Source organism: Odocoileus virginianus, chromosome 15, assembly GCF_023699985.2.
Source record: "Odocoileus virginianus isolate 20LAN1187 ecotype Illinois chromosome 15, Ovbor_1.2, whole genome shotgun sequence".
In the NCBI taxonomy this organism is placed as follows: Eukaryota; Metazoa; Chordata; class Mammalia; order Artiodactyla; family Cervidae; genus Odocoileus; species Odocoileus virginianus.
Window position 1 is genome coordinate 35,294,708 of NC_069688.1, and position 26,055 is coordinate 35,320,762.

Here is a 26,055-nt window from a genome sequence, read left to right on the forward strand (position 1 = left end):
TTGATGCAGAACATGTCTGAAGATAAATAACTTATTAATATTTTTATGCTGAATAAATATCAGATAGCTTCCCTATATGCACAAATTGAATAAAAGCACATCTGAACACTGCCCCCCCCTTTCATCCACATATGTTTGTGTCGCTGAAATGCCATTTGAGAGGTTCTTTCCTTGACACGTGAACTGTGTGGAGACTAAAAGCTGTAGGAAGTAAAATGCTGACTGTAGAATTTCTTTAATGCAGTTTTGTCAGAAAGTGATAGCAAATTAATGGCTTGTGTGTATTCTGATAGAAAGATGTTGGTAAATACAAGGATTACAGACAAATAGTCATTTCATTCCAGGAATTATTAACATCAATCTGTAATTTAAGCCAGTTGAAGTAATAGATGTGCGATTCATTCATCTTTTTCAATTAAGTTTTTCTTTTTTTTTTTTTAACATTCAGGACAGTTGGTGGTTAATGAGAGATTTATGACATTTTAGGCCATGAAAAAAGGAACAGAAGTCAGAAATAGAGGACTTAAGAACTCTGTGGCTTTGATCTATATTTTGGTTTGACATGGATGGTTTTAAATAATTTGAACTGACCTGAGTGCAAGCATGATATATAGGGTTGGGGAAAAAGATATAATTGAAACAAATTTGAAGATTTTAGTTTCAAGTTCAGATTATTTGACATTTATTTGGCTTTAATAATTGAAGTTTGGACTTGTTTGTAACTGACTGTATCCACTTCTGTGTAAATTTTATTATACATCATGAGGTCAAAGAATTACAGATTTGTTAAAAAAAAAATAATGTCAAATAACAATGTCTTTTTCTCCTTCATAATCGAAAAATCTCCAGCCAGATAATGGAGTTTCAAAGGTTCATCATAAAATCAGGACAGGCATTTTTGAGCCTGTTGAATTCAGATCCCTCCTGCCCCCCTCCCCTCCCACACCATGAGGTAGCATACCCAGCCCTGAAATCAGGAGAAAAATATTGATCTTTTACAAGAAGAAACAAGGAAAGATATAATGGCTAGGTTAAGACTCATGGACTTGACCAGGATGTTATTTTCTCAATTTTTAAATTTCCTCTGCATGTTATAGCGATTATTATGCTTAAGTTTTTACAAATAATGAATGCAACATGGTGGGTAAACCCTTCATGTAATTTTTGCTACCTGTGTTCAGCCTTTGAGGCTCACCAATAATAGGAGAAGAGATTGAGTTCTTCTAAAAGTAATTACAGCCTCTTTCTTTTTAATCTTCTTTATTATGCTTATATTTAAACCATTGCTGAGTGGAGGCCTGCGTTGTTAAACACGGATGTTGCTGTTTCATTGGGGCTTAATGTGCGGTGCATTAGGGTGTTTGCGTCATCTTTATGGGGGAGCTCTTAGCCCTCAGATCAGGTTATAAAAGTCGGAGTCTTGTCAAGTTGTACTTCCCACGGGAAAGTGTTTAAGCTAGCTCAAGTTTATAAATGCTCATGATGTGTATGTTGCCTTTGCATATTAGGAAACCTTCCCTGTTATTTTGCATTATTCAAGCCTGGATGCCAGCTATTAAATTCATTTTAGCCCTGAATGAAATTTTTAAGGTCAGCAGAAGTGTCTCAGTGACTGTCTTGTGTTTGAGCTAGGAGCACTACGTTTCTGTTTTATAAAACATGTTTAGCAGAGTTGCACAATATGCCATGTTAGAAGCAAGAAGAACAGATTTTCAAGCTAGGGAGTCGTCTTTTGTATTTGTATTTTCAACATATTTAACTCTATGAGCTTTATAGATTCTTAACATGTTCCCATACTCTCCTTTGAACAGGGGATTACAGTTTGGTCTGGGAAAAAAGAGAAAAATCCAGAGAACATTCATCTCATTTTGGTCGATTTTGACTTTTCTTGAATTTTAACCTCCAAATATTTATTTATTTGCCTTCTGTTTCCTTTGATTTGGAGCAAGAGGGAAGTTGTGGCGCTTAGGAGGTTCTCTTGCTTTATTTTTCTGAGTTGAGGACAATTGCATTTTAAAAAAACTGGTGAATGAGACTTGAGTCACTTCAGACTCTCTCTAGAGTACAGAGTGTTTGGTCTGTGAAGCCATACTTATTTTTCAGGACTGTGTCTCTTTAACAAGTAATAAAGTGTGCAAAATAAAACATATGCTCAACCTAAGGCTGTAAAAGGAAAGCAAAGTTCTGGCATTTACCAGGTTATTTTCATCATGAAGTTAACTGAGCTGGATAATGTAGCCACTGGGTGGAATAGAATAGTTTGACCATTTTCACTAATCCTTTTACCTGCATGATCATTAAATCTTCCTTGGGCTTTGTTACAGGAGGGTCAGCCTGATAAATGTCAATCCTTCTTGGATTTTCAGTTTATCTGCTATCGTTTGGAGAACATGTATCACTTTCTTGAATATCTGTATTTCTCTCTCGGCAGAATGTTTAGAAGAAGGAATCATGGCTATCTGTACGTTCAATCAAATTTAGCATTATTCAACTCTTAATAAAAATTTTATCCCCAAATGGCATGTTCTGCTAGCCATATCAAGTCAGCAGATTATTCAATGTTTTTGTTTCTTGGGTCATTGTAATTACAGCATACACACAGCTGTTGGAGACACAGATACATATGGAGTGTACTAACCCCAGGAAAGTTGGGAGAAGGAGAGCGGTTCTCTTTCATTTTCTGATTTCCTTTATGGAGTCTGTTTCTCAGAACCATTAGCCCGTAGACCTCTTGAATTCTTCATGATGGGATTCTAAAGCTTAAAGTCAGTGTTAAGCATGTTCAGAATATCAAAGAAGACCTTGTTTAATTTTAATTGAAAATCAAATGTAAAATTTTTCTGTATTACTTTAAATTTGACCAATCCTTCTTTTATTTTTTTAGCTTATATAATCAAAATTACATGTATGTCCTGTTTTTTACCCCAATTTTGGATTCAGTCCTAATAATAGCTAGTTTTATTAAGGGTTTCTCATATGTGCATATAGACCTAAGCTCTGTACATGTATTAATTAACTCATCTTCATAAAAACCCTTGAAGTTGACACTACCATTATATCCATTTTAGAAAAGGAGGGAGTAAGCATAGAGGAAAGTAACCCGCCCAAGTTCACAGAGTTGTGGAAGTGGGTCAGTGGGATGTAAACCAGGGTAAATAGGCTACAGAAAACTATCTTCACAACCACTATGATATAAGGCCTTCTCAATTGTAGGACTGAATTTACTCCAACTAGAAAAGCAAATAGGCGAAGGGAGGAGATATAAGATGGTACACCAGGTCTGTTTGATGCATATTCTCTGAGTCACATTGAGTTTGGGGACTTCAGTGATTTTGTGGGACTTTGAATTTGGGGACTTTGTGATGGTCTCTTATCCAGTCTCTGTAGTGTGATGCTGCTTTATTTGAACTTACTAGCTTATAATTGAAATCACTGAAAAGATAATGAGTTTCGCGGCTATGTCTTTTTTCAATTACGGTGATTCATTTTCACTGGTACTTTGGCTACAGAAGATACTTCTGATAGAGTGCGTAAGGGCCAAATTTTGATTTCATCGATTAAGGATGCAGTCTTTTATCCCCATATTTAGGGACACTTTGTCCATGTATTTACTTCATATGATTTACTACATATTCCCCTTGTTTGAAGGACTTATTTTTAGGAATTTATGAGTTAATAGATGATCTCAGAGTTGTATTCCCCTCTTCTGGTTATGAGGCACAGTTTAGGTTGGTTTTTCTATGAAGATTCAGTGTTAAGCAGATGCACCTAGTTTCCATATGTTTTTAAAGTTGTGTAATTAGGTTTTATTCTTTGCCTACAGTAAGTATAGGAATGTGTGTGGAGGCAGAGACGCTCAGAATGCCCTTAGCATGTCTGATTTATGTCATTCCCCATCACATGCTCAGAGCTGTGTGAAGTGTCTGGATCCTAAAAGTAAAGTAAGTTGGGGTTCCCATGAGGAACTTAGGAATTCTACTTGTCCAGTATTGCTCCTTTAATAGTTAGATGACCTGTTGATATCAAAGAGCACATGCATTCCTTCATGGGTCCAGTAACATATTGGGAATCTTACAATAAACAGTAGCTTATTCTAAGACCTGTTTTTCCAGCCGATGGGCAGGTAGCACCACCTCAGTATTCCATCTGGCATCTCAAAGTCAACACATGTAGAAGTAAAGTTGTTAGCTCCTTCCCTGAAACAACTTTGTGTTCCTCTTTTTTTCTAGGTTCCTATTTTCAAGTCAGTCAGGCTGGAAATGTCAGTTGCCTTGGATGTCTTCCTGATTTCTATCTCTCCAAACAATGGAACAATTTGTCCTGTCTTTCTTCTTTATTCCTTCCCCAGCTCCACCCTTAATGTTTTCTAAGTATATTCTTAATGGTTTCTTTGCTTATTTTCTTTCTCATTCTGTTTCCTTCTGTTCTTTTTCCTTCTCAACTCCTACCTCCTTCTCTCCTCTCCTTTTCCTGTTTCTTTCTGTTCTTTTTCCTCTTTCCTTCCTCTTTCTCTGTCCTTCCTTTCCCCATCTCTTCTCATACCCTTCCTTCACCCCTCCCTCCCTTCCTTCCTTTCTTTAATCTTTAAAAATTCCACTTATCAGTCTTCCTGTGTTTTATAGAGTCTAAAAAACTAGATTATTTAAATTATACTTGCATAATTAAATTTTCTATAAATTTTTATTAAACATTATTTTAAGTATACTCATATAATTCAATGTAAATTCTCCATCAAGACATCACTTTTCCAAATTCTCTCTCACCCCCAAAATTCCTCCATGTTTCCTGAGAACAGCCTGCACTGTATCATCCTCGTTTATGTTTTACTCATTTTGTTTCCTGCATCTGAAAAGCCTTTCTGAGATCACCACCTTTCAGTCTCACCCCAAATGCCAACTCATCTGTCCACAGCTCAGTTGTCACCGCCTTTCAGAAACCTTTGCAGACCAGTCAGGGTTAGTTAGGTGCTTTTCCTCTGTGTGATCACGGAACTTGGTACATCTCTGAGCAGAAAGTACATATTCCACTGTTTTCATTTATTTAGCTGGGAACTTTCTGCACTGAAATGCAGACATGTTGGGAGTTTGGGATTTTGTCATTTCTTTGAGTCTTTTCAGCACTTGGCATGTAGTAGGCATGCCACAAATCACCATTCCCTGAAGGAAGGATGTTCCACAGTGATTCAGCTCTCATTTCCCATTAAGACCCTCTTTAGAACAAACACACAATTAATATTTATCTCCATTCTGAGCCAGCAGTGATGGCAAATCAGATGCAGGAGAGGAGTGTTATGGATAATGGACTCAGCCTTATCATCTACTTGCACTGCATTTTCAGTTTTCTTTTGCATATTTTCTCCCAAGAGATTATCTTCTAAATTAGTGAGACTGACTTTAAAGTTTACTGGTTTTCTATCTCTCCAAATACCAAATAACCATAGAAAATTAGATTGATATTAAGCTAAGTAAAATGGGAAAACCAGTTTAAGATAGACTGTTTATTACTGTAATCCAAAAAGTTTATTATAAAAATGTAGATAATTAAAAATGGGCAGTATTTTACCCTTATATTTGCCCCTTCTACCAATTTAAATTATGGGTCCACTCCCACCCCTCCCCCGGCCCCACCCAAATAGTTGGCTTTTGTAAATCCAAATGACAAGGTTGTTTATGGGATTTATTCTGGCTATATATATATATATCACATATATGATATATATATGTGATATATGATAACATGAGACTGAGCTGATTGCCATTTAATTAGGTTTGTTATTGAAATTTTAAATATATAATTTCCATCAAAGATACATCACTGAAGCACACTCTATATTCTGCAGTGTTTTTTTGAAGCACTGTACAATGCAGAAACAGCCCCAATATAGATTAGCACTTTGATCCTGAATTTAGTTATTTTCAGCCACGATGGGCCCTGACAGATTTCTTCACATTATTTGTGAGTTTAGTATTTGAACAGTGATTTTTAACAACTTAGCTTTTTATTGTCAAGAATTTACTTTTTTGATGATCAACCAGTAACCTCAAGTCCTTTTAAATTAGTACCCTCCTAATTGTTTCTGTTGCTGTCAATTACAGTACTTGAAAATGAACCACATCTGAGGAAGAGTTTGTATTTAGTTCAAACAACTCTTTTTGTTCCATTGAAAATAAGTACATTTACTAAAGAGTCATTTTAAGAGTTCTGAGGCTTTAAAAGATCCTTCCCTTTGACATATTCTTTTAGATACGATTCTTACTAGTTTTTGTTCCATATTATTAGAAGGAAAGAGCTAAATTGAGGTTTAAGACCTTGAAAAAAGCCAACCTTTTATATTTTTAACTTCTGTAGTGAAACATTTTTGTGAAAAGCCATATGTAGATAAATTATAAATGAAAGATATGGAACAAACTACATGGAAGGAAGAGTTTTTAGAACTGAGGTTAAAATAGAATAAAAAGACGTCATAGTCCTCCATCAGTAAAAAAACAACTTATAATAAAATCTGTTCTTTTTCATGCCTTAACACATATCTTGGGTGTTTCTGTATAACTCTGATTCACAAGTGAATGACTCCATAATCTGTTTGTTTTGGGGTGAAAGATGCAATTTGTCTCATTGTTTGAAGAAGCCCATTTGTCACGTTGAGTTAATCACAATAAGGCTGTGAATTACTATAGCTCCCATATCCCAAGTAGGTGGGAGATTTCATATCTCCATTCAACCAAAGCGTATGGTGCTCCTGCTTACTTCCAAAGATGAATGAGATACCATTCATTCGGTCCAGTCCAAAAAGGAATGTAAATGAAAGCATTAGGTTAGTAACAACAGAATTGAGCTTTTCTGTTTACAGTTAAGAATACTAGCAGTGATAAGTATTTGAGTTTGACTTTACTACTTCCCCTTCTGTTTAGTCTCTTCAAGTGTCCGGAGAAATTCATGAGATAGTTCATTTTATTAAATAATAGTTTCATTCATGTGAATAGTACTGTAGAGTGTGCTGTCTGACATGGTATTCACAAACTACGTGTGGCTATTTAAATTTCAGTTAATTAAATTTATGAAAAAGTCATTAAAACAACATAAATTAAAAAAAATCAGTTCTTCATTCGTACTAGCTCTGTTTTAAGTGTTTAATAACCACATGTGGCTAGTGCCCGCCATGTTCAACAGGATAGACAACTACAGAACATTCCCATCAGATCAAAGAATTCTAGGCTGATCTAGACTTTTCAAATAACTTTCAAGTGCATTCTATCACTTGATCCTCATAATAATCCTAAAAAGTGGCAAGGCATACAGTAATCTTTATATCCATAAAGATGAGGAAACTGAGATTCCAGAAGGTTAAATAATGTGTCTTTGCACAGAATTTGACTTGAGACTTCCCTTGAGAGCAAACAAATGCAAGTAAAGATAGACACAAATGAATAAAATATTTTCCCTTCAAATTTTTATTATAAAATATAAGCATTTTTTTAAAAAGAGCTTTTAAAAAATGAATTAGTTTTGGCTACGCTGACCCCTTGTTTCTGCACTGGCCTTTGTCTAGTTGCAGTGAGCAGGGGTCCTCTCTAGCTGTGATGCTCACGCTCCTCACGGCAGTGACATCGCTTGTTTCTGAGCGGGGTCTCTAGGGCATGCAGGCTTCAGTAGTGGCGCCCAGGCTTAGTTGTGCCAAGGTATGTGGGAGCTTCGCAGTTCAGGGATCACACCTGTGTCTCCTGCATTAGCCAGCAGATTCTTTTCCACTAAGCCTCCAGGGAAGCCCCCAATATAGGTAATTTAAAAACAGAAGTGAGGTCTAGTTTGTTTACTTCTGTAACCTGATCTCTATTACAGAGATTAGGTGTCAGTTTTGGCCCAAATAGAATTTGCAGTTTAAAAGGAATTTTAAAATGTGGATATCTGTATCTAAGGCATTGCTGGATTAATAGATTTTTAGTAGAGCTCTGGTTAGCAAAAGAAGAAGCATTGAGGTTTATACTCTTTATTCTTCTCTGATCTCTTTTTAGTATAGTCATAGCTAGGGAATAAGTTTTTTTCTATCCTAATGGCTTGGTTCAACCGCTTGGAAAGTTGGAAATAATTCTCTAAAAGTGTAGGTGCTGTTTCCTGGCAATAAGATTAAATAAACTTTTGCTGCAAAACATTGATTTTGCATTAACTGTTCTTGCTGTGTATTTGGGTTTAATCTAGAAAAGAATTGTTTTAAGTCAACATTTGTGAGTCATGAAATTAAATGGACATGGTCAATAGTCTTAAGTATGGTGTCCTAAAATAAGAAATTATATTTTATTTCCGAATGACAGTTAAATGATATACATCAATCATATTTTGCCACATCTCTTATAATGTATAAAAATGGCCACAAATGTAGCCTTAAAACCTTCTTTTTGAAAGAGAAAGGAAATAGAACACTGAGTAATTATGTTTACTAAAGTTGACTTTTATAATGTATAGGATATGTAATTCCAATAGTGTATTAACTTTTAATAATATGTAATACTAATGTGATTAACTGCTGTTTACCAGGAAGGCAGATAGATAATCTGTATATGTCAGTTTTGTTCTTTTCATTAAATGAGATCCTTGTGTTATTGGTTGTTTGAAGGACAGTGAATAATATGAAGGCAGTTTTTAGCATAAAATATATAACCATTAAAAGCATCCTAAATAATGGAGTTCGCTCAGTAGCTCAGTGCATATAGAATCCCCCTGCCATACAGGGGACGCAGGTTTGATCCCTGAATTGGGACGAACCCCTGGAGCAGGGCATGGCAACCCGTTCCAGTATTCTTGCCTGGAGAATCCCATGGACAGAGGAGCCTGGCGGGCTATAGTCCATAGGGTTGCAAAGAGTCTGACCTGACTGGAGCAACCGCACATACCTGCACACTATTTAGACACATGGACACTACCAACTCAAAAAATTTAATACAGTTTTCACAGTAGTTTAATTAATTCCAGACCAAAAAGTTTAACTGGCAGTTTTTGGTATGAAATGTCCTGTTCACTGGATAGCAGTCTTTCTTAGCTTGGATTTTCTGACTCTTAAAGTTGATGTCAAATACTGAAAGAGATATTGTGATGCTTCATAGTCATTTTAATTCATTTCAAAATCTTAAGTTTAGGGCTTTCTTAACACTGGATGAGCTTTTTGCTCAGCCCTTGCAGTGTGGACTTGACACATGAGGCTTGAAAACTGCAAAATCAAAGAAATAGTGATGATGTGTCGTGGTTTCTCAGGAATCCTTGTTCTACAAGCAATAGTTCAAAACATTTTCTGTTAGGGGAACTCGGCAACTCTGAAGAAACATGGTAGCCCAGAGAAGCATATTTCCATCTTTAGAGCTTGTACACTGGCTTTCTTTGCCTACATTAGAGAAGATGGGAATAATTATGAATTTGTGCCTTTCGATTCAAATTGAAGTGCCTGACCCAAGTACCTGAGTAGGTGCCATGCCATTGAAAGCTTTCATTTTGATTTTGAAAGCAAGGATCTTCTCATTTCTAGTGAATTAGAAAATGGAGGAATTTACAGTGTTACACATTACATTTCACTGCAAGTTTTATTTGCTTTGGTTTCTAAAATGCTAGGTTAGAGCGGTGATTAGACTTATCTTGTGTGGTCTGGCCTTGACATCTTTTACACCAGTGATTAATTGTCAGGTTGCTGCCTGGGATGGTGCCCCCAGTCCTGCCCTTCTGATTAGATGATGCTGTGCTGCCAACAGACTGCGATCTGGGGGCTTGCCATGGTAAATTTAGACATTGTCTAGAGTGAAACGTTGTCATCTTCGATTAAGGACTGTGGGAGTCCTTTGTAATTTATTATCTTAATGTACAGTAAATGTTGAGCTGTTGGTGTGTTCATGCACATTTTTCAAACTGTAATATTGGAAGTAAGTTTAAAGGTTGCCCCCAGGGAGGAAGCTGTTGCTAGAGGGGTTAAGTCATTCTGTCCAGGTCACACCCCTCTTTAAGTGGCAGATGGACTTCTGTCTTGGTCCTGTAGAGTAGTGTACAGCCACGTCTCTCAGTGTGCTAAAGGAATATTATTTGCATGTTAAGTAGAATCTTTTAAATGATTTTGAGATGCTTGAGACTTCTTCTCATGGAGTGAATTGGATATGAGCAGTGATCACACATGTCATTTTTGAGCAGCTGTGAAAGAAGGAAGAACACAATTATGCCACGTGCTTAATCTGTTACATCTGGTTGCTGGAAAATTTTTAAAAATTCCCCTGATTGTTAAAAAAGGAAATTTCTCCCCCTTTGGACCAGTTCTGTCAAAACTCTTTCGAACCATGAATTTTGACTGCTGGGTGCTTGCACCCAGTTGAGCCACCTGGTGTGGTATACCCAGAGAAGAGTTTTATAGAAAATGCCCTTTGAAGGCTGTGGTTGCCCTAGCACTGTATACAATTTTTTAAATTTTGGATAAGAGACCAAGCTGTTGTGATTTTTATGGTGGAATTATTTTATTTTAGTCCTTGACTATCCCCATGACCAGCTCATCAGAGCAGCTGAGTCTTTGCTATGAGACAGAGCCTTCATCAAATAAGGCTCATGAAGCTTTTCTTCATTTTATTTGTTCTAGATTGGGAAACATTTTATTAAATTCCTTACCTTAGTCCTCCTTCACCAAGATTTCAAGCCCAGAGATTTCGTTTTTCTTTCAGTCTAACTGCGTACTTGGGCTTTAACCATGAACCATTTTGTGTGGTCATTTAGCACTTTTATTTTACCCGGAAGATAGACTTCATCTTTGCAGCCTCATTGCCGTAGGAACTGAACAGAGGATTTCCTTGGAGAGCGCCTGCATTGAGTAATTTCTGAGCAATTGCCTCTGGTTTTGACAGCAACCCTTAGCTTTGTGACAAGAAATCCCCAGTGATTTGGATGCTTCTGCGGGATTTGAAGGAGGCAGTCGTAAAACCTCTAATTGAAAGTCATCTTCTTAGTCTTTTGTTTAAAAGTATATATTATTAAATCCTTTGAATTTGTTATAGTACTTTTATTACTTACCTTCATCTGATACTTTGGCCAAAAATGTTTAGCATAATGAGCCTCTCAGAGAGTGGCTATTGAGTAATGAAGAGTGAATTTCTTTGGCTCTAATTATTCAAGTGATTTCATCATAAGCAGAAGCACTATTGTATTTTTTGATGTAGAATACCTGGCAGTGTCGCCTCCACCCGCCTACAGAGAACGCTGAATTAATGATTCCTTTAAAGTAACATCCATGTCTTCTCTGCCAGGTCACTTCAGGTGGAACATTCATTGGCATTGGCCGGAAGACACCAGATTGCCAAGGAAACACCAAGTATTTCCGCTGTAAATTCTGCAATTTCACTTACATGGGCAACTCATCAACAGAACTAGAACAACATTTTCTTCAGACTCACCCGAACAAAATAAAAGCTTCTCTCCCCTCCTCTGAGGGTGCAAAACCTTCAGAGAAAAACTCTAACAAATGCATCCCAGCCGTCCGGTCTGGTGATGCTGGAGACCTGGGCAAATGGCAGGACAAGATCACAGTCAAGGCGGGAGATGACACACCCGTTGGTTACTCAGTCCCCATCAAGCCCCTTGACTCGAGACAAAATGGTACCGAGGCCACCAGTTACTACTGGTGTAAGTTTTGTAGCTTCAGCTGTGAGTCCTCGAGCTCACTGAAACTGCTAGAACATTACAGCAAGCAGCATGGTGGAGCGCAGTCAGGCGGCCTTAATCCAGAATTGAATGATAAGCTTTCCAGGGGCTCTGTCATTAATCAGAATGATCTACCCAAAAGTGCAGACGGGGAGCCAATGACCAAGGCAGACAAGGGCTCTAGTGGGGTGAAGAAGAAGGACTTCTCCAGCAAGGGGGCAGAGGATAACATGGTCACCAGCTACAACTGTCAGTTCTGTGACTTTCGATACTCCAAGAGCCATGGCCCCGACGTCATCGTGGTGGGGCCACTTCTTCGTCATTATCAGCAGCTCCATAACATTCATAAGTGTACCATTAAACACTGTCCCTTCTGTCCCAGAGGCCTTTGCAGCCCAGAAAAGCACCTTGGAGAAATTACTTATCCGTTCGCTTGTAGGAAGAGTAATTGTTCCCACTGCGCGCTCCTGCTCTTGCACTTGTCTCCTGGGGCGGCCGGAAGCTCGCGAGTCAAGCACCAGTGCCACCAGTGCTCGTTCAGCACCCCCGACGTGGATGTGCTCCTCTTCCATTATGAGAGCATGCACGAGTCCCAGGCCTCGGACGTCAAACAGGAAGGCAGCCACCTGCAAGGGCCAGACGGGCAGCCGGCTGTCAAGGAAAGCAAAGAACACTCATGTACCAAATGTGATTTCATTACCCAGGTGGAAGAAGAGATTTCCCGACACTACAGGTAAGCCATGGGTGGGGGGGACGACATAGGAGAAAGTGATAGAAATTATCCAGAGAGCTGACTCAAGAATTGTAGGGAGTGATTGTGGTGACCTGGGAAGTTATGGAACAAGATTATGTTCTATAAGATCATAGAACTGCAGATTTCATATTGCTGGACATGATAACCCTAGATTTTAATTGAGTCACTTATTTCAGACTGTTTAGATTTATGTTTCATACCTGTTTTATACCAGCTACTGAATATATTTTAAAATTCACAATGATGCTGATAATGCTGATGGGTTTACCACAATTTGTTGATTTGCCTTTGCTGAGTGTGACCCCATATCCCATGATTTTTCATGGAGCAGCTTCCAAATGAAAGATGCCACCGTAATAGGTTCTATTCTCTATTCCAGCTGGGAAACAATTCACTTGAGAACATATTGCTTGTTTTGCTTTTCAAATGAAATCAGACATTCTTCTAGCTTAAAAAAAACTAAGCAACATCCTTGTTTTGCATACAGACGGTAGTCTGAAGGTGAGAAGTGGGTTTCTCTACACTCTGAATGAGTAAAGCTGCTTAAGTGTTTCGGATTCTTAAATAGATGTAGGGTGTATTAATGTTTCCCTTCTCCTTTCATCCTGTTCTCATTGTAGACATTAACTTTTCCAATTTGTCTTTCTTACTTTTTAGAGATGATTTAGAATTCATGTCTTTATTTATGTATCCATTCCTTAACTAGCTTACTCCAAAAATATACATATTGCCAAGACATTGATTATAAAAGGGAAAAGAAGATAAACATAGATGGTGCCCTTATGGAACTTATGGTTTAGTAGGGAAGATCTTAGCAGCTCATTGTAAGAGTGAAGAGTTTCAGAAAAGATGAAGTGGAGACCACTGCATTTGGATATAATGACAATATAGCCCAGTATGATAAAGGAGGAAATGTCTCTGCTAGGAAGGGGTATTTAAACTGAGACTGGGTTATAAGTAGGAATTAGTTCCACAAAATCTTTGTAGTATAGTGCATTCAGATATTACTTCCCAAGTACTGGGTATTTTCTTGTTGTTGTGCTTCTAAGCATCAAAGTAAAGAGCTTTATTTACTATTTGCAAGAGCTTTTCCATATGCAGATTCAATATCCTAGTTAAAAAATTGTTATTTGAATGTTCACATCCCGAGATTTTGAATAGTTCCTCCCATTCTTTTATAAGTTGTGTGTTCGTACCAGGGTGTATATGTTTTCTCAGTCACCAGTAATGAAGCAGTTTATGTCCAACAATAGGCTAATAATGTTAGATGTTAATTTGAAGGGCATCCTAATGTTCACAGTGAATCTAAATGTTCAGAAAACACTTCCTTGAGATTTACACTGTTTAATTTATAAGGTCAGACCTGGGAAAGACACAGTCCTGCAATCAAATATGAGTTCACACTTGCAGTGAGTGTTTTTGGCTCTTTTGATGTTAGCTGCATGCTAATTTATTTCTGGGGCAGGCAGACGTTAGCTTTCTTCCCAGCCGTTAGTATACATACTGTGCATATACATTTCTTAAGTGATACAAAAATTAGATAACTCATTCTTTTTTTTTTTTTTTGAAGGAGGAGGCTTTTTTAAATCATGAAGATATTAGCTAATATACACACAAACACACACACAGATATATGTAGATATCTGATCCCTTGAATGAGTGACTTTTTTTGAGGAAAGTGAGACCACTGCTTGAAAACTTGGCTGGAAAAATAGTGATTCCATGTTTTGGTTAAATAGACAAAAATCTCCTAAGAAATAAAATATGAATAAGAATATTATTGAATAATCTGAGTTTAGTTAATATTCAGTAATGAAAGTGAGCTCCAGAGACCAGTCTCTGTTTTGTTCACTGTTGTCTCTGCACGATTTAGCATAGTGCCTGGAGGAGTGATAGGTACTCACTGAGTATTTAAATAGATGAAATCCCAGTGAGATTTTGCCTTCACAGTAGTTATGAATGAGTCAAAATCTCCATAGTGAGTTTTAGTTTAACCTTTGATTATTGAATGGCCTTGGAACCCTTCTGAGGACTCACAAAATGATACTCTATTTTGAATGTAAATCAACCTCTCAGCATTTATTAGATTAAAACAAAATTAGCACCCCTTGTCTCTAAAATATTACAATACTCATGCACTTATTTTTAAAACCTAGTGTAGTTTGTGTGGTCCTAGGTCCTTTAGGGTGCTGAGTAGTTTATCTCTAATCAGAGTTCTTACAGAAATATTCTAAATGTGGAGACTTACAGTTTCAGTAGTCATAGCTCAGTAAGAAGTATGAAGAGAGAAAAAACAAACAAACAAAAAGAAGTATAAAGAAACTCTACTGAAAGTTGGACATTGGAGGCTCCAGGGATATAAAAGGAAGTAGTCACATGAATGTTGAAAACATTATCTGCTATCAAAGCACTTTCCCAAAATGCTAATTTTGGAGATACTATAAGAGGAGACAAATTTACCACATTATAACAGTTTCTAGTTAAATTTATATTTATTCATATTATTCATGTTGGGAAACTTTTACCATAATTCTGTTATTACTGTGGAATATTCTAAACTTTTGAGTACTTTATATACAAGACTTCCAATGTAGTAAAAAGATAGTATAAATGGAAAGCTATACAATGTGTGAAATGATGTAGCTATGAAATAACTATAGCTGAGAAGCAAGAGAGTTGATATAAAGCTATCAGAGAAAAACCTCAGTGAGGATTTCATCCCACGGGCTTTTCCCCAAAGAACCAGGTTTAACCTGAGTTGAACTGCCAACATTATCCAGTTAGTAAGTGAAATTTGACCAATTCTCCTTTCTTTATGTTTTATATTTACTTATGATCTCCCATACTTCACATTATGACAAAGTTATGTTCCACTCTTTGAATTTGTTTCTCATACTCTATTTCTTTTATTATGTATTATTTCATTTACCAGCCTGCCCATTTCTCTAATTGACTTATTTTCTTCTTCCGAATTTTCAGTGTTACAATTTAATGCTTCTGGTGTTATAGGAGAAATATATCCTTACAAAGCAACTATACCAGATAAAACATACTTCTTAGTGACATGTTAGACTTCTGTGAATTAGGAGAAGTTTCTGAAATTTTTCTTTTCTCTCCTTCACCAAAAGGGAGCTAAACCCAGTCTGGGGAGAGCAAGTCTGCAATGCAAGTTTGTACAGAGGGCAAATACTGACATTGACATTGCAGTCATATTGAGACTAACCCTGTGATCACTGGCAGAGCGAGGGTGTTGAATTCAAGGGTTTCACTGTAAGCTGGCATCATGAAGGTGACTAACATGATTCTATATTACTGCCTTCTTCTTGAGTCCTGTCAGAGGTAAACACAAATTTGTCTCTAGCAAGATACTCCAGTTTTCACTTCCATGTTTTGGATGGCCTAAGATAAACCTCATGTGAGCTCTCCATTATAACTGTTCACTATACAGGCAAGGCTTTAAATTGTTACATGTGAAATCTGTAGAAAATGGAAATAATAGCTTTAGATACCCAGAAACTTCCGATCAACAGTTTTCATTGAGAAAATAATAATTAATGAATGTTTAAATAAATGAAAATTGCACTTATAAATTGATCAAGCTACATGAAACTATAAATAGCCAGGGATATTAAAGAAAGAAACAAAAGCATTTTTGAGTGAACAATATAATTACTGAAGTTTAAATCATATGGATAGGAGAAGTAACAGATCGGCAAATGAACGAGAGCAAATGAGTTAATCAAAAGTTAAATCTGGAGGTATTAGCCAGAATACTTTAAGGGAGGGGAAAGGGATGGAAAATATCAATGGTGGCTATTAAGATATGAAAATACAAGATGTTCTAACATGAATCTAATTAGAGTCCCAGAAGAAAATAATATCGAATGGAAGATAGGCAATCAATATTTGTGGAGATAATGGCAGAAGAGTTTTTAACACTGATGAAAAACATAAATACCGATGCAAAGTAGGATACCATATACTAAGCATATACTTAGATTTGACTTTTGATGGGTCTTGTTGTTGTTCAGTCACTAAATTGTGCCTGACACTTTGCAACCCCATGGACTCTAGCCCACCAGGCTCCTGTGTGCATGGGATTTCCCAAGAAAGAATACTGGAGTGAGTTGCCATTTCCTTCTCCTGGGGATCTTCCAAATCCAGGGTTTGAACCTGTTTTTCCTCCATTGGCAGGTGGATTCTTTACCACTGAATCACCTGGGAAGCCCAGTATAAAGCCTGTTTTGTAATGAAATGATGAATATTTTATGTAATTCATTGACTATTGTATTGAAAGTGAAAACCAGAATGGTTGGGTACAGAATGGGTGCAACTTTATTGGTTGTTTCTTCTCATGGTCACATGGATGACTGGAAGCTGGGGCACCCGGCTGAGCCCAGCACCATTGTATCACATATCCTGTGTATCATCACCCCAGGAAAAGATCCAAATTAAAAATGCAAAGTACAGTTTGTACTGAATGCTTATGGCTTTTGCACCATCCTAAAAGGTTGAAAGATTGTAAGTCAAGTCATCGTAAGTGGAGGACAATCTGTATGCAAATAAATTCAGTCATAGACTGTTGTAGTAAAAGTTATAATGCCAAGGCAGAGAGATTCCTTAGAGCAGTTAAAGAGAAACAACAGCTCAGCTATTCAGGAAACAGTTTTTGGTTAATAGCAGATTTTTATCAGCAATACTGGAAACCAGAAGAGAGAAGAATACTGTTCACAGTTTTGAAGGGGGAAAAAAAAAGTCTACCTAGTGTTGTCTACTTGTCAAAACTATCTTCCAAAACTAAGAGAAAAGACATTTTCACATAAACAAAGAACAAGGAAGTGTGAATAATTATATTTAACAACCATAGCATGCCTAATTTATGCAGTTATAAAGGGATGGACTGAGATATTGGGCAACACTATTATGTTAATTTGCAGGGAGATTGATCAGAAGTAGGGTGTTTTAAGGTGCTTGAATTGTCTGGAGTTAGTCAGAATTTCGTTATGCATACTTTAATACTTTTAGGGATAACTAAGGAAAGAGTGGGCTTTCCTGGTGGCTCAGAGGTAAAGAATCTGCCTCCCAATGCAGGCTATGTGGGTTTGATCCTTGGGTAGGGAAGATCCTTTGGAGAAGGAGATGGCAACCTGCTCTAGTATTCTTGCCTGGAGAATTCCATGGACAGAGGAGCCTGGTGGGCTATAGTTCATGGGGTCGTAAAATAGTTGGACAGGACTTAACTAAATAACAGCAACGAAGGAAAGAGTAGGAGATGAGTACATGACTTCCAAAGCTCTAGAGGGGGAAAACGGACAACAAAATAGAGAACACCCATCAAATTCAATCTTTTTTTTTAATGGCAAAATAGGATACATGGGGAAAAGTGGACAAATAGATTTTTTTTAAAAAAAGATGGTAAAAAAAAGTCCATATATCAAAAATCTTGAACCTGTGGGATTAAACTTTCCACTTAAAAATATTATCAGACATATTAAAAAAGAATATTTAACTAAAGCTCTGTATAGGTTATTACACTTAAAGCATAAGGCTGAGAGCTTGAAAGAACAAAATATACTAAGTTATAGGAGCAAATACAAACCAAATAAAACTTGAGGTAGCTTTATTAGTCTCATACAGTTTAGACTCTTAACAAGTGTATGTGGGACAAGTCATTATCAATGAGAAGAGGTTTAGTTCATCAGCAAGATATATTAATTACTGATATATAAAATATGAATATAAAATATATATGTAAATAAAAAACGAATCAAGAACTACAGAGAAAATGTGACAAACCACAACCACAGTAGCACATTTTAGGAAACTTCCCATATTAAAGGTGGACAGAGAAAAAATTTTTCAAAATGTAAAATATTTAAGCAACAAATTAAGAAACTTTATTTATGTATTTATTTATTTTGGCCACACTCTGAGGCTTCTGGGATCTCAGTTCCCTGACCAGGGTTGAACCTGGGCCATGGAAGTGAAAGCCCAGAATCCTAACCACTAGGCTACCAGGGAACTCCCTATTTTTTATTTTTTAAACTTGATTTACTTAAAATACGTAATTTCTACACCCAGCAATTAGAGAATGCCTGTGCTTTTCCAGAAGATATAAAATGCTTATAAAACATGTCACATACTAAGCCAAAAATAAATCAGATTTCAAAAAAATAATATATAGAACATATCCTTCTATTCAGTGTAATTAGACCTTCATAGCAGGAAGATGAGGATAGATGACATCACACAAGGTAAGTATTAACCAAAGTGAAAAAATGAGGTCATTTTATTTATTCCAGAAAACATAGATATTAAGACAAAAAATATGTAACAGATAAAAAAATGGATAAAGTGGATAAAATTTGCCAGTACTTAAGCACAGGCTGGAATCAAGATTGCTGGGAGAAATATCAATAACCTCAGATATGCAGATGACACCACCCTTATGGCAGAAAGTGAAGAGGAACTGAAGAGCCTCTTGATGAAAGTGAAAGAGGAGAGTGAAAAAGCTGACTTGAAACTCAACATTCATAAAACTGAAATCATGGCATCTGGTCCCATCACTTCATGGCAATGAAGTGGAGAAACAATTGGGGAAGATGGGGAAGAATAAAGATGGAGAAACAATGGAAACAGTGAGAGACTTAATTTTCTTAGGCTCAAAATCACTGTGGATGGTGACTGTAGCCATGAAAATAAAAGACTCTTGCTCCTTGGAAGAAAAGCTGTGACTAACCTAGAGCATATTAAAAAGCAGAGACATTATTTTTCTGACAAAGGTCTGTCTAGTCAAAGCTATGATTTTTGCAGTAGTCATGTGTGGATGTGAGAGTTGGACCATAAAGAAAGCTGAGTGCCGAAGAATTGATGCTTTTGAACTGCATGGAGATCCAACCAGTCGATCCTAAAGGAAATCAGTCCTGAATATATATTGGAAGGACTGGTGCTGAAGCTGAAGCTTTGGCCACCTGATGCAAAGAACTGACTCATTGGAAAAGACCCTGATGCTGGGAAAGATTAAAGGAGGAGAAGGGGACAATAGAGGATGAGGTGATTGGATGGCATCACTGACTCAATGGACATGAATTTGAGCAAGCTCTGAGAATTGGTGATGGATAGGGAAGCCTGGCATGCTGCAGTCTATGGGGTCACAACGAGTCAGATACATCTGAGCGACTGGACTGAACTGATGACTGTATAAAATGAATTTATCAAATTCTGGCAATTTCAGATGCTCATATTCCTAAAGATCACATCATTTCAACTCTCAGAAGGAAACTTCTTGTTTGGGACCACTAGTAAACAAGTGAAAAAAAAGTTCAAAGTAGTATTTTTTTAAAGAGCAGAACAACCAAAACAAAAATAAAAAACCAAAACAAACAAGAAAAGACCTTATAATTTGTAAGAGATTAGTCACATGACTTGCAGATTTTTCATACATGGAATATTATGCAACAGTGAATTTGCATAAATGACAACTGAGTACAACGTGGATGTCTTTATAATTTTGACTGAATAAAAACAAACCAAAGGCAACTATTTGTAGCTTCACACCATTACAAAGTTCAAAAAACATCAAAATAAAACTGTATACATATATTCACATATATTTACTTATGTTTACACTGTATTGTTCATTACATTTATATACATATATTGAACTGCATCATAAATATTATTTTTCTCCATAAATATTATTTTTCCTCTTTTTGTATATATATGTGTACATAGACTCTGTGTCACTCTGAATCTCTCTATATGTGAAGAATATATATATATAAATCATATTTTATGATTCTATGATTATGTTCCAGTTTTCACTTTTTGCCAAATCTCTTTATAAATGTATATATATTGTGTGTGTACACATGTGTGACTAACATTATACAGTAACATTTTAAAATAAAAATGAGGCATCAATTCTCCTCATACACATATATAACAAACAATTGAGTAAATATTTAACTTCCCTTATCATTAAGGAAATACTTGAAAGTCAGTGATATTGTCATTATCTATCTACTTAACTAGAATGTGGAAGAATGTACATATTTTTTGGTAGTGTATGTGATGACAAGCATCTATATGTTCAGAGTTAAAGTTTTTTAAACAGTGAATATTTTACACATATATATCTCAGGCTGGAGGAAGTAGCATTAGATGCAGTAACTGATTAAATTAATGTAGCTACTGTACAATTTCTATCTTAAAAGAGCTCTGAGAAGGAGCATGAACTGTGTGCCCTGCTAGTTCTGAAGAATAGATTTTATGATAAGCACATAATTATCAACATATCTGAAAAAGCTAAGAACAAAGTGCATTAGTACAGTTTCCAAAAGGGTGAGTACCATAATAGTAACATCTACACTTGAGTCTTTTATGTGTCATGTTCTTTTGAACAGTATGTAATAAATCAGTTGCCTGTAAAACTTTGAAATATAATTCAAGTTGAAAATTCCCATTGTGGCACAAAAAGTTACCCAGGATGATATAGTTCATTAAGAAAATAACCCACAATTATATTACCTTTATTTGGACACATAATTTATTAGAAATTTCAAATTTGATAGTCCTGAAGACTTTATACAAGAACAATTATTGAGTTTTGGAATAAGGTAAGTGTTAATCATGATTTTCATTTCATATTGTGTTGTTTTATATATTACATAATTTATTTCTCACATCTTGTTTACTGTCTATTTCATGGAAAGATTTATCTTTCTATTTCGAACATTTGATAGGGACATCTTATTTTTGAAAGTGAATCATAAATTGAGGGTTTTTTTTTTTTCAGATATGACATTAGTTGTGTTTTCTCCTACCATGTGAAGGTGAAATCACCCCACACTTCTAAAAAAAGGTCCAATTACTCCAAATGAGCAAATACTCATCAGATCATTTCAATTAAGAAATACAGGATGAGCAGGTTGAATGGAATCTTCCTCATTCAGAATTTCAGTTTTCATTAGATTATATATTATGTATTGCCCTTTGCACTTGACTAAGGCTGAATATTCAATTTGCAACATTTAAAAGTTGATTGAACTGGTTATCCACCTACACATCTGTAATTCCTTTTCTTTTTGTCCCTCAAATACTCTCTTCACATGCTTTTCATTCCAATGTTTAGCAGTGCTGGTTACAAGTGCCACACCTGTAGACTTATGACACAAAATATGACTAATTTTATTAGTTGTCACATCTACTGAACTAATTTCAATTAAATTACTTCATTTACTCTGCTTTTGTGACAACTTATTTGTTGGTATTTGTTTACCTAATTACCAAAAAATACCTTGAAGTCTTAATGGATTAGTGTTTATACTTTATTCATTTACTTTGATGTTCACTTAGTCATTGAGGCAGAAAAACTGTGCTTAAAACTACTGAAAGTGAAATATAGGTTACTGGGTAAAGGAGAACTTTTTAAGTGATGGCAAAAATAAAGGAGAAAGGAGAAAAACAAAGTGCTGCTTAGAGCTGACTCCACAAATACTGTGAGCTGTTCATTATGAAAATTGAAATATACAGATATTATCAGAGTAGAGCAAAAGAGAAGCCTCTTAGCTGATTTTTCTAGAATTTGGAAAACCTCAGTTCTTTATGAATTATGAAAATAATTTTTAATCTCTACTAATGAATGAAACGCTTCTACTAGAATAAAAGGCACTGAAATATGAATGGATCTGAAATAAATGCATTTTATAACCCATGAAAACTCTGTCAAGTAGGATAAGGAAAAGTCATTTTTTTCTCAAAGAAATTTAAGCCACTTGAATCAAGTACGATTTGATTTTTTTATGCAGCTTGATCCAGTTTTCTTTGGAGGCAAAAGATGATTATCTCTTTTATCAAAGTTGATTGTCTTCATTGTCTTTGCATTGGACAAATTGAGATTTTATGAAAGTATGTTGGAAACATTGCATGAGACATACTTACACTAAAATATTTGCATATTTTCTGAAATTCACATTTAACTGGGCATCCTGTGTTTTATCTGACAGCCATGGCAGGGCGATCTACAGAATGACATCTTTTTTCTTCAGGTAGCATGAAGAGAATGTTTGCTATCCAGATGGTAGCAGATTATAGAATTTAAATTAGTGCAAATATATTTGCAGTGTCTTTTAAATTAGTTTTGCTTAATGTAGCTATTGATAGAAGTTCTAGAAGTTTTAAAATAATTAAGACTTTATTCAGTGGGCCACTGCGTTATGACTCTATGTATTAAGTCTAGTGTCCCCTGGGCTGTGGTTGTTCATTCATTTGGTTATTAAATAAGATATTTATTGACTCTCTGGATGTTCTGGGTGGGGTGGAAGGATGTGTGGGCTTTGATCTTGATTTTCAGGCAATTACAATATAACTGTAAAGAAAGACCCACATGGTTATTTTTTAAATGGGAGCTTTTTAAGTGATGAAATAAATCTTTTTATGCCATCACTTAAATCAAAGGCCATTTTAATAAAAAGCAACGTGAAAAAAGTCTTCAGAGGATGACAGAGTTTCATTGTAGCTCAGAAGATGTTAGGTTTACTCTTGGGTTGAGTCATTTGGGAAGTTTTTATGGATGAGAAGGTAGTTAAGGTGGATCTTGAGAATTGAAGGGAAAATTCTCTGAACCCTTTAGAGGTTTTTATATTAATGCTGATAAAATGAAGTGCAGGTAGGAGGTTAGAGTGGAGTCCAAACTAATGTAGTTTGTCAATGACTCAACTTTTACTCCTCAGTAATGTTTTTTATACTAGGGATTAAAAAAACCTTTTTATTTTGGGGGGGACACAGCAGTATGTTGAAGGTCTTTTCAGTTATTGTTGAGAGAGTGACACAAGTCAGAGAACATGCCCAAATGTTTCAGGAACTAGTTCCTGAATAAGCTAGTAACATTGCCTCTACCGTCTACCACGTACATACAAGTGTAACCGTGGACATGAGCTAAAACACTGTATCATGCCCTCCATATTCTTTTATGAATTGGCTTGTCTGTACTTCACATTCTTATTTTATGAAGTAGGGATGGAAATAGATAGTTTGTGTGATTGTTGTCGGATAATATATATAAATGGCCTAGCACTAAAGAATACTGAAAGATGATCCCCCAACAGTGAAATAAAGAAGATGAATTACTCTTTGGGGATTATGCTTGACAATGTCATGTTTATAGTTTGAGCTTATAAAGCTGTTAGGGTTGACTCTCAGAGGTGGGAGTATGTGCTTTAAGAGGGAAAATGATGTTGCTCATCATAAAGAATTCATTTGGGAATGTTCTTCTATCAAATACTGAGTATGTATACATTCTAGTCTAACTAAGACTCATCTTGACTGATTTCTGACCATGGTTTCATGAGTCCTACTATGTAAGGTATGGTCTGGGAACCAAAAGCATCAGCATCATCTGGGATTTTGTAAGAAACAGAGACTACTGGGTTCCATCCCAGGCTCCCGAAATCAAAACCTGAATTATGAGATTCCCAGGTGATTTTTCTGAATGTTTAAGCATTAAAGAATACTGGGCTTAAGAATACCTGCTCAGATGTTAGCATAGGTGATTAAAAAGTTCATGTAGCAACTTTTGAAAATAATGTTTTTTCTTACTATATTTCCTATCATTTATTTGATGAATATTATACAGAGAAAGAAGTTCTTCAGTTCTCTAGAGTATTAGGCAGCAAATGCCTTTTCTGCTTCACCTAGTGGTATTCAGTGGCCTGAAAGATGAAGTGCTTTAGCAGTTACTGCTTAATTGTCAAGCTTTGCTCTCTTTTCATTAATAGTAGTCACACTCAGAATCTTATGATTCTAAATAACATAGAGAGTAAAGGCATTACCTGTGCTTTATTAGAGTCAGAGGATGGCTTGAGTCTTGTTCATTCAGTTGTTTAGAACCAGGATATATCTACTAATGTAGTTTGTGACTAGCTCTGTATGGGTGTCCCCTGAAGACTGCTAAAAATTCAGATTCTCAGGTTATGCCCAGAGATCTTCAGTTAGGCATCTGTGAGATGCTGGAGACGTGGATTCAGCCCCTGGGTGGGTATGATCTCCTGGAGGAAGAAACGGCAACCCACTCTAGCATTCTTGCCTGGAAGCTGCCATGGACAGAGGAGCCTGGTGGGTTGTAGTCAGTGGGGTTGCAGAGAGTCAGATATGCCTGAGCATAGAGCACAGAGGCTCTGGAATCTGTAATAGCTAAGAAGCTTCTTCAGTTGCAGCACTGCATGCATCCCATTTTGCAAAACATTGCTGTAGTTGGTCTCACTTCTGTCCATTAGAAGAACTTTCTCTTCCCCTCATATTTTCATTTCTTATCCCCCATGTTTTCATTGTCAATATTGCCAGTGATTTCATTAATTTTTATATAAAGCTAAAAATTCAGGCAACTGAGGATGGAAAACTAGAACATGTGTCTGGAAGGTGGCAGTGAAGTCGCTCAGTCGTGTCCAACTCTTTGCCACCCCATGAACTGTAGCCTATCAGGCTCCTCCATCTATGGGATTTTCCAGGCAAGAGTACTGGAGGGTAGTCACCCTGTATCCTTGAGTTGATGTAGACGAAATGGACAAGACACTGTTTCTCCATTTTACTTATCTGTAAAATAGGCTTTATACATCAGTGGAACGTGAGATCACATATGGGTGAGTGCTTTGAAGTCTTCAAAAGAAAGGTGTGTGCGTTAAGCTTGTTATTGCCACCTTGCTTTAATATCCTTCCTGTTAATATGTGTTTTTCTTTTCAACGTAAAACCCAGTTCTCACTGAGCGCTTATCTCTGCAGTTTCTGTCTTCTTCCTGCTTTATTAAACAGTTGCATTCGGACAGTCCTCCAGTCCCTGTCTTGGTTTTACCTTGATCATTCAGAATAGGAACTCCTCTGTGGGCATATCAGAACAGCTCTTGCTGAGACCTGTAAGAAGTCAGAGAGTTGTCTGTTGGGGCAGGAACTTGGAACTAGAAAACCTAGAAGTCCCAGACATCTTGTTTCAGTGTGATACTTTGTGATGAATTCATTGCCTAGGCGAGACACACTCGGAGCTCCTTGTATATTTAGGAGGACATGTCAGTCAAATACTGGATAAAGGTTAGGTGTATTCATCTTTATTTGGCCAAGGAATAGGTTGGTTCAAGGACATTTCTAGATTGCAGTGTAAAGTAGATATTGATGGCACATAGTTACTGAGATATATTACTAGATATAGTATGGTTTTAAACCACCTTACTGAATACACTCACAAAGCATCCCCACCTCTGAATATTGTAATAAAACACAGGTAATGCCCTTTCTATCTTTGTTATTCAGAATTTTAAGATTATGGATAATAGTACTCATACTATTATTGAAAAAAGAGTAAGACTTGACAATTAAGTAAACTGCTAAACTGCCTCATCTTTGAGGCATTGAATTGAAGCTGAAGGCTTTGAAGCTGAAGGCTTTGAAAAGGCATACAATTCATTCTACCTGGTAATGTCTTAAAACAAAGAATCTTCTAGGAAATAAACATAGTTTTAAGAGAGATGTCTATCATGGTTAGGGTACATGGGAGAATAGAAAAGAATGATACCAAATTACCATTTGGTACAATAACCAAACCAAAGTTTCAGCTCCTTTGAATGGAGTATGGAATGCAAATTCACATATAAGCTGCC

At 36.3% G+C, this 26,055-nt stretch overlaps 1 protein-coding gene across 3 annotated transcripts in view; it reads left to right on the forward strand.

Moving 5' to 3' along the window:
• The window catches only part of TRPS1 (transcriptional repressor GATA binding 1), a 269,545-nt gene that overhangs the window by 57,065 nt on the left and 186,425 nt on the right, over positions 1 to 26,055 (forward strand). For all 3 annotated transcript variants that reach the window (XM_020883381.2, XM_020883385.2, XM_020883387.2), the window contains one exon: positions 11,262 to 12,388. In XM_020883381.2, coding sequence (XP_020739040.2) covers positions 11,262 to 12,388 — 1,127 coding nt within the window. The remainder of the gene's footprint in view (positions 1 to 11,261; positions 12,389 to 26,055) is intronic.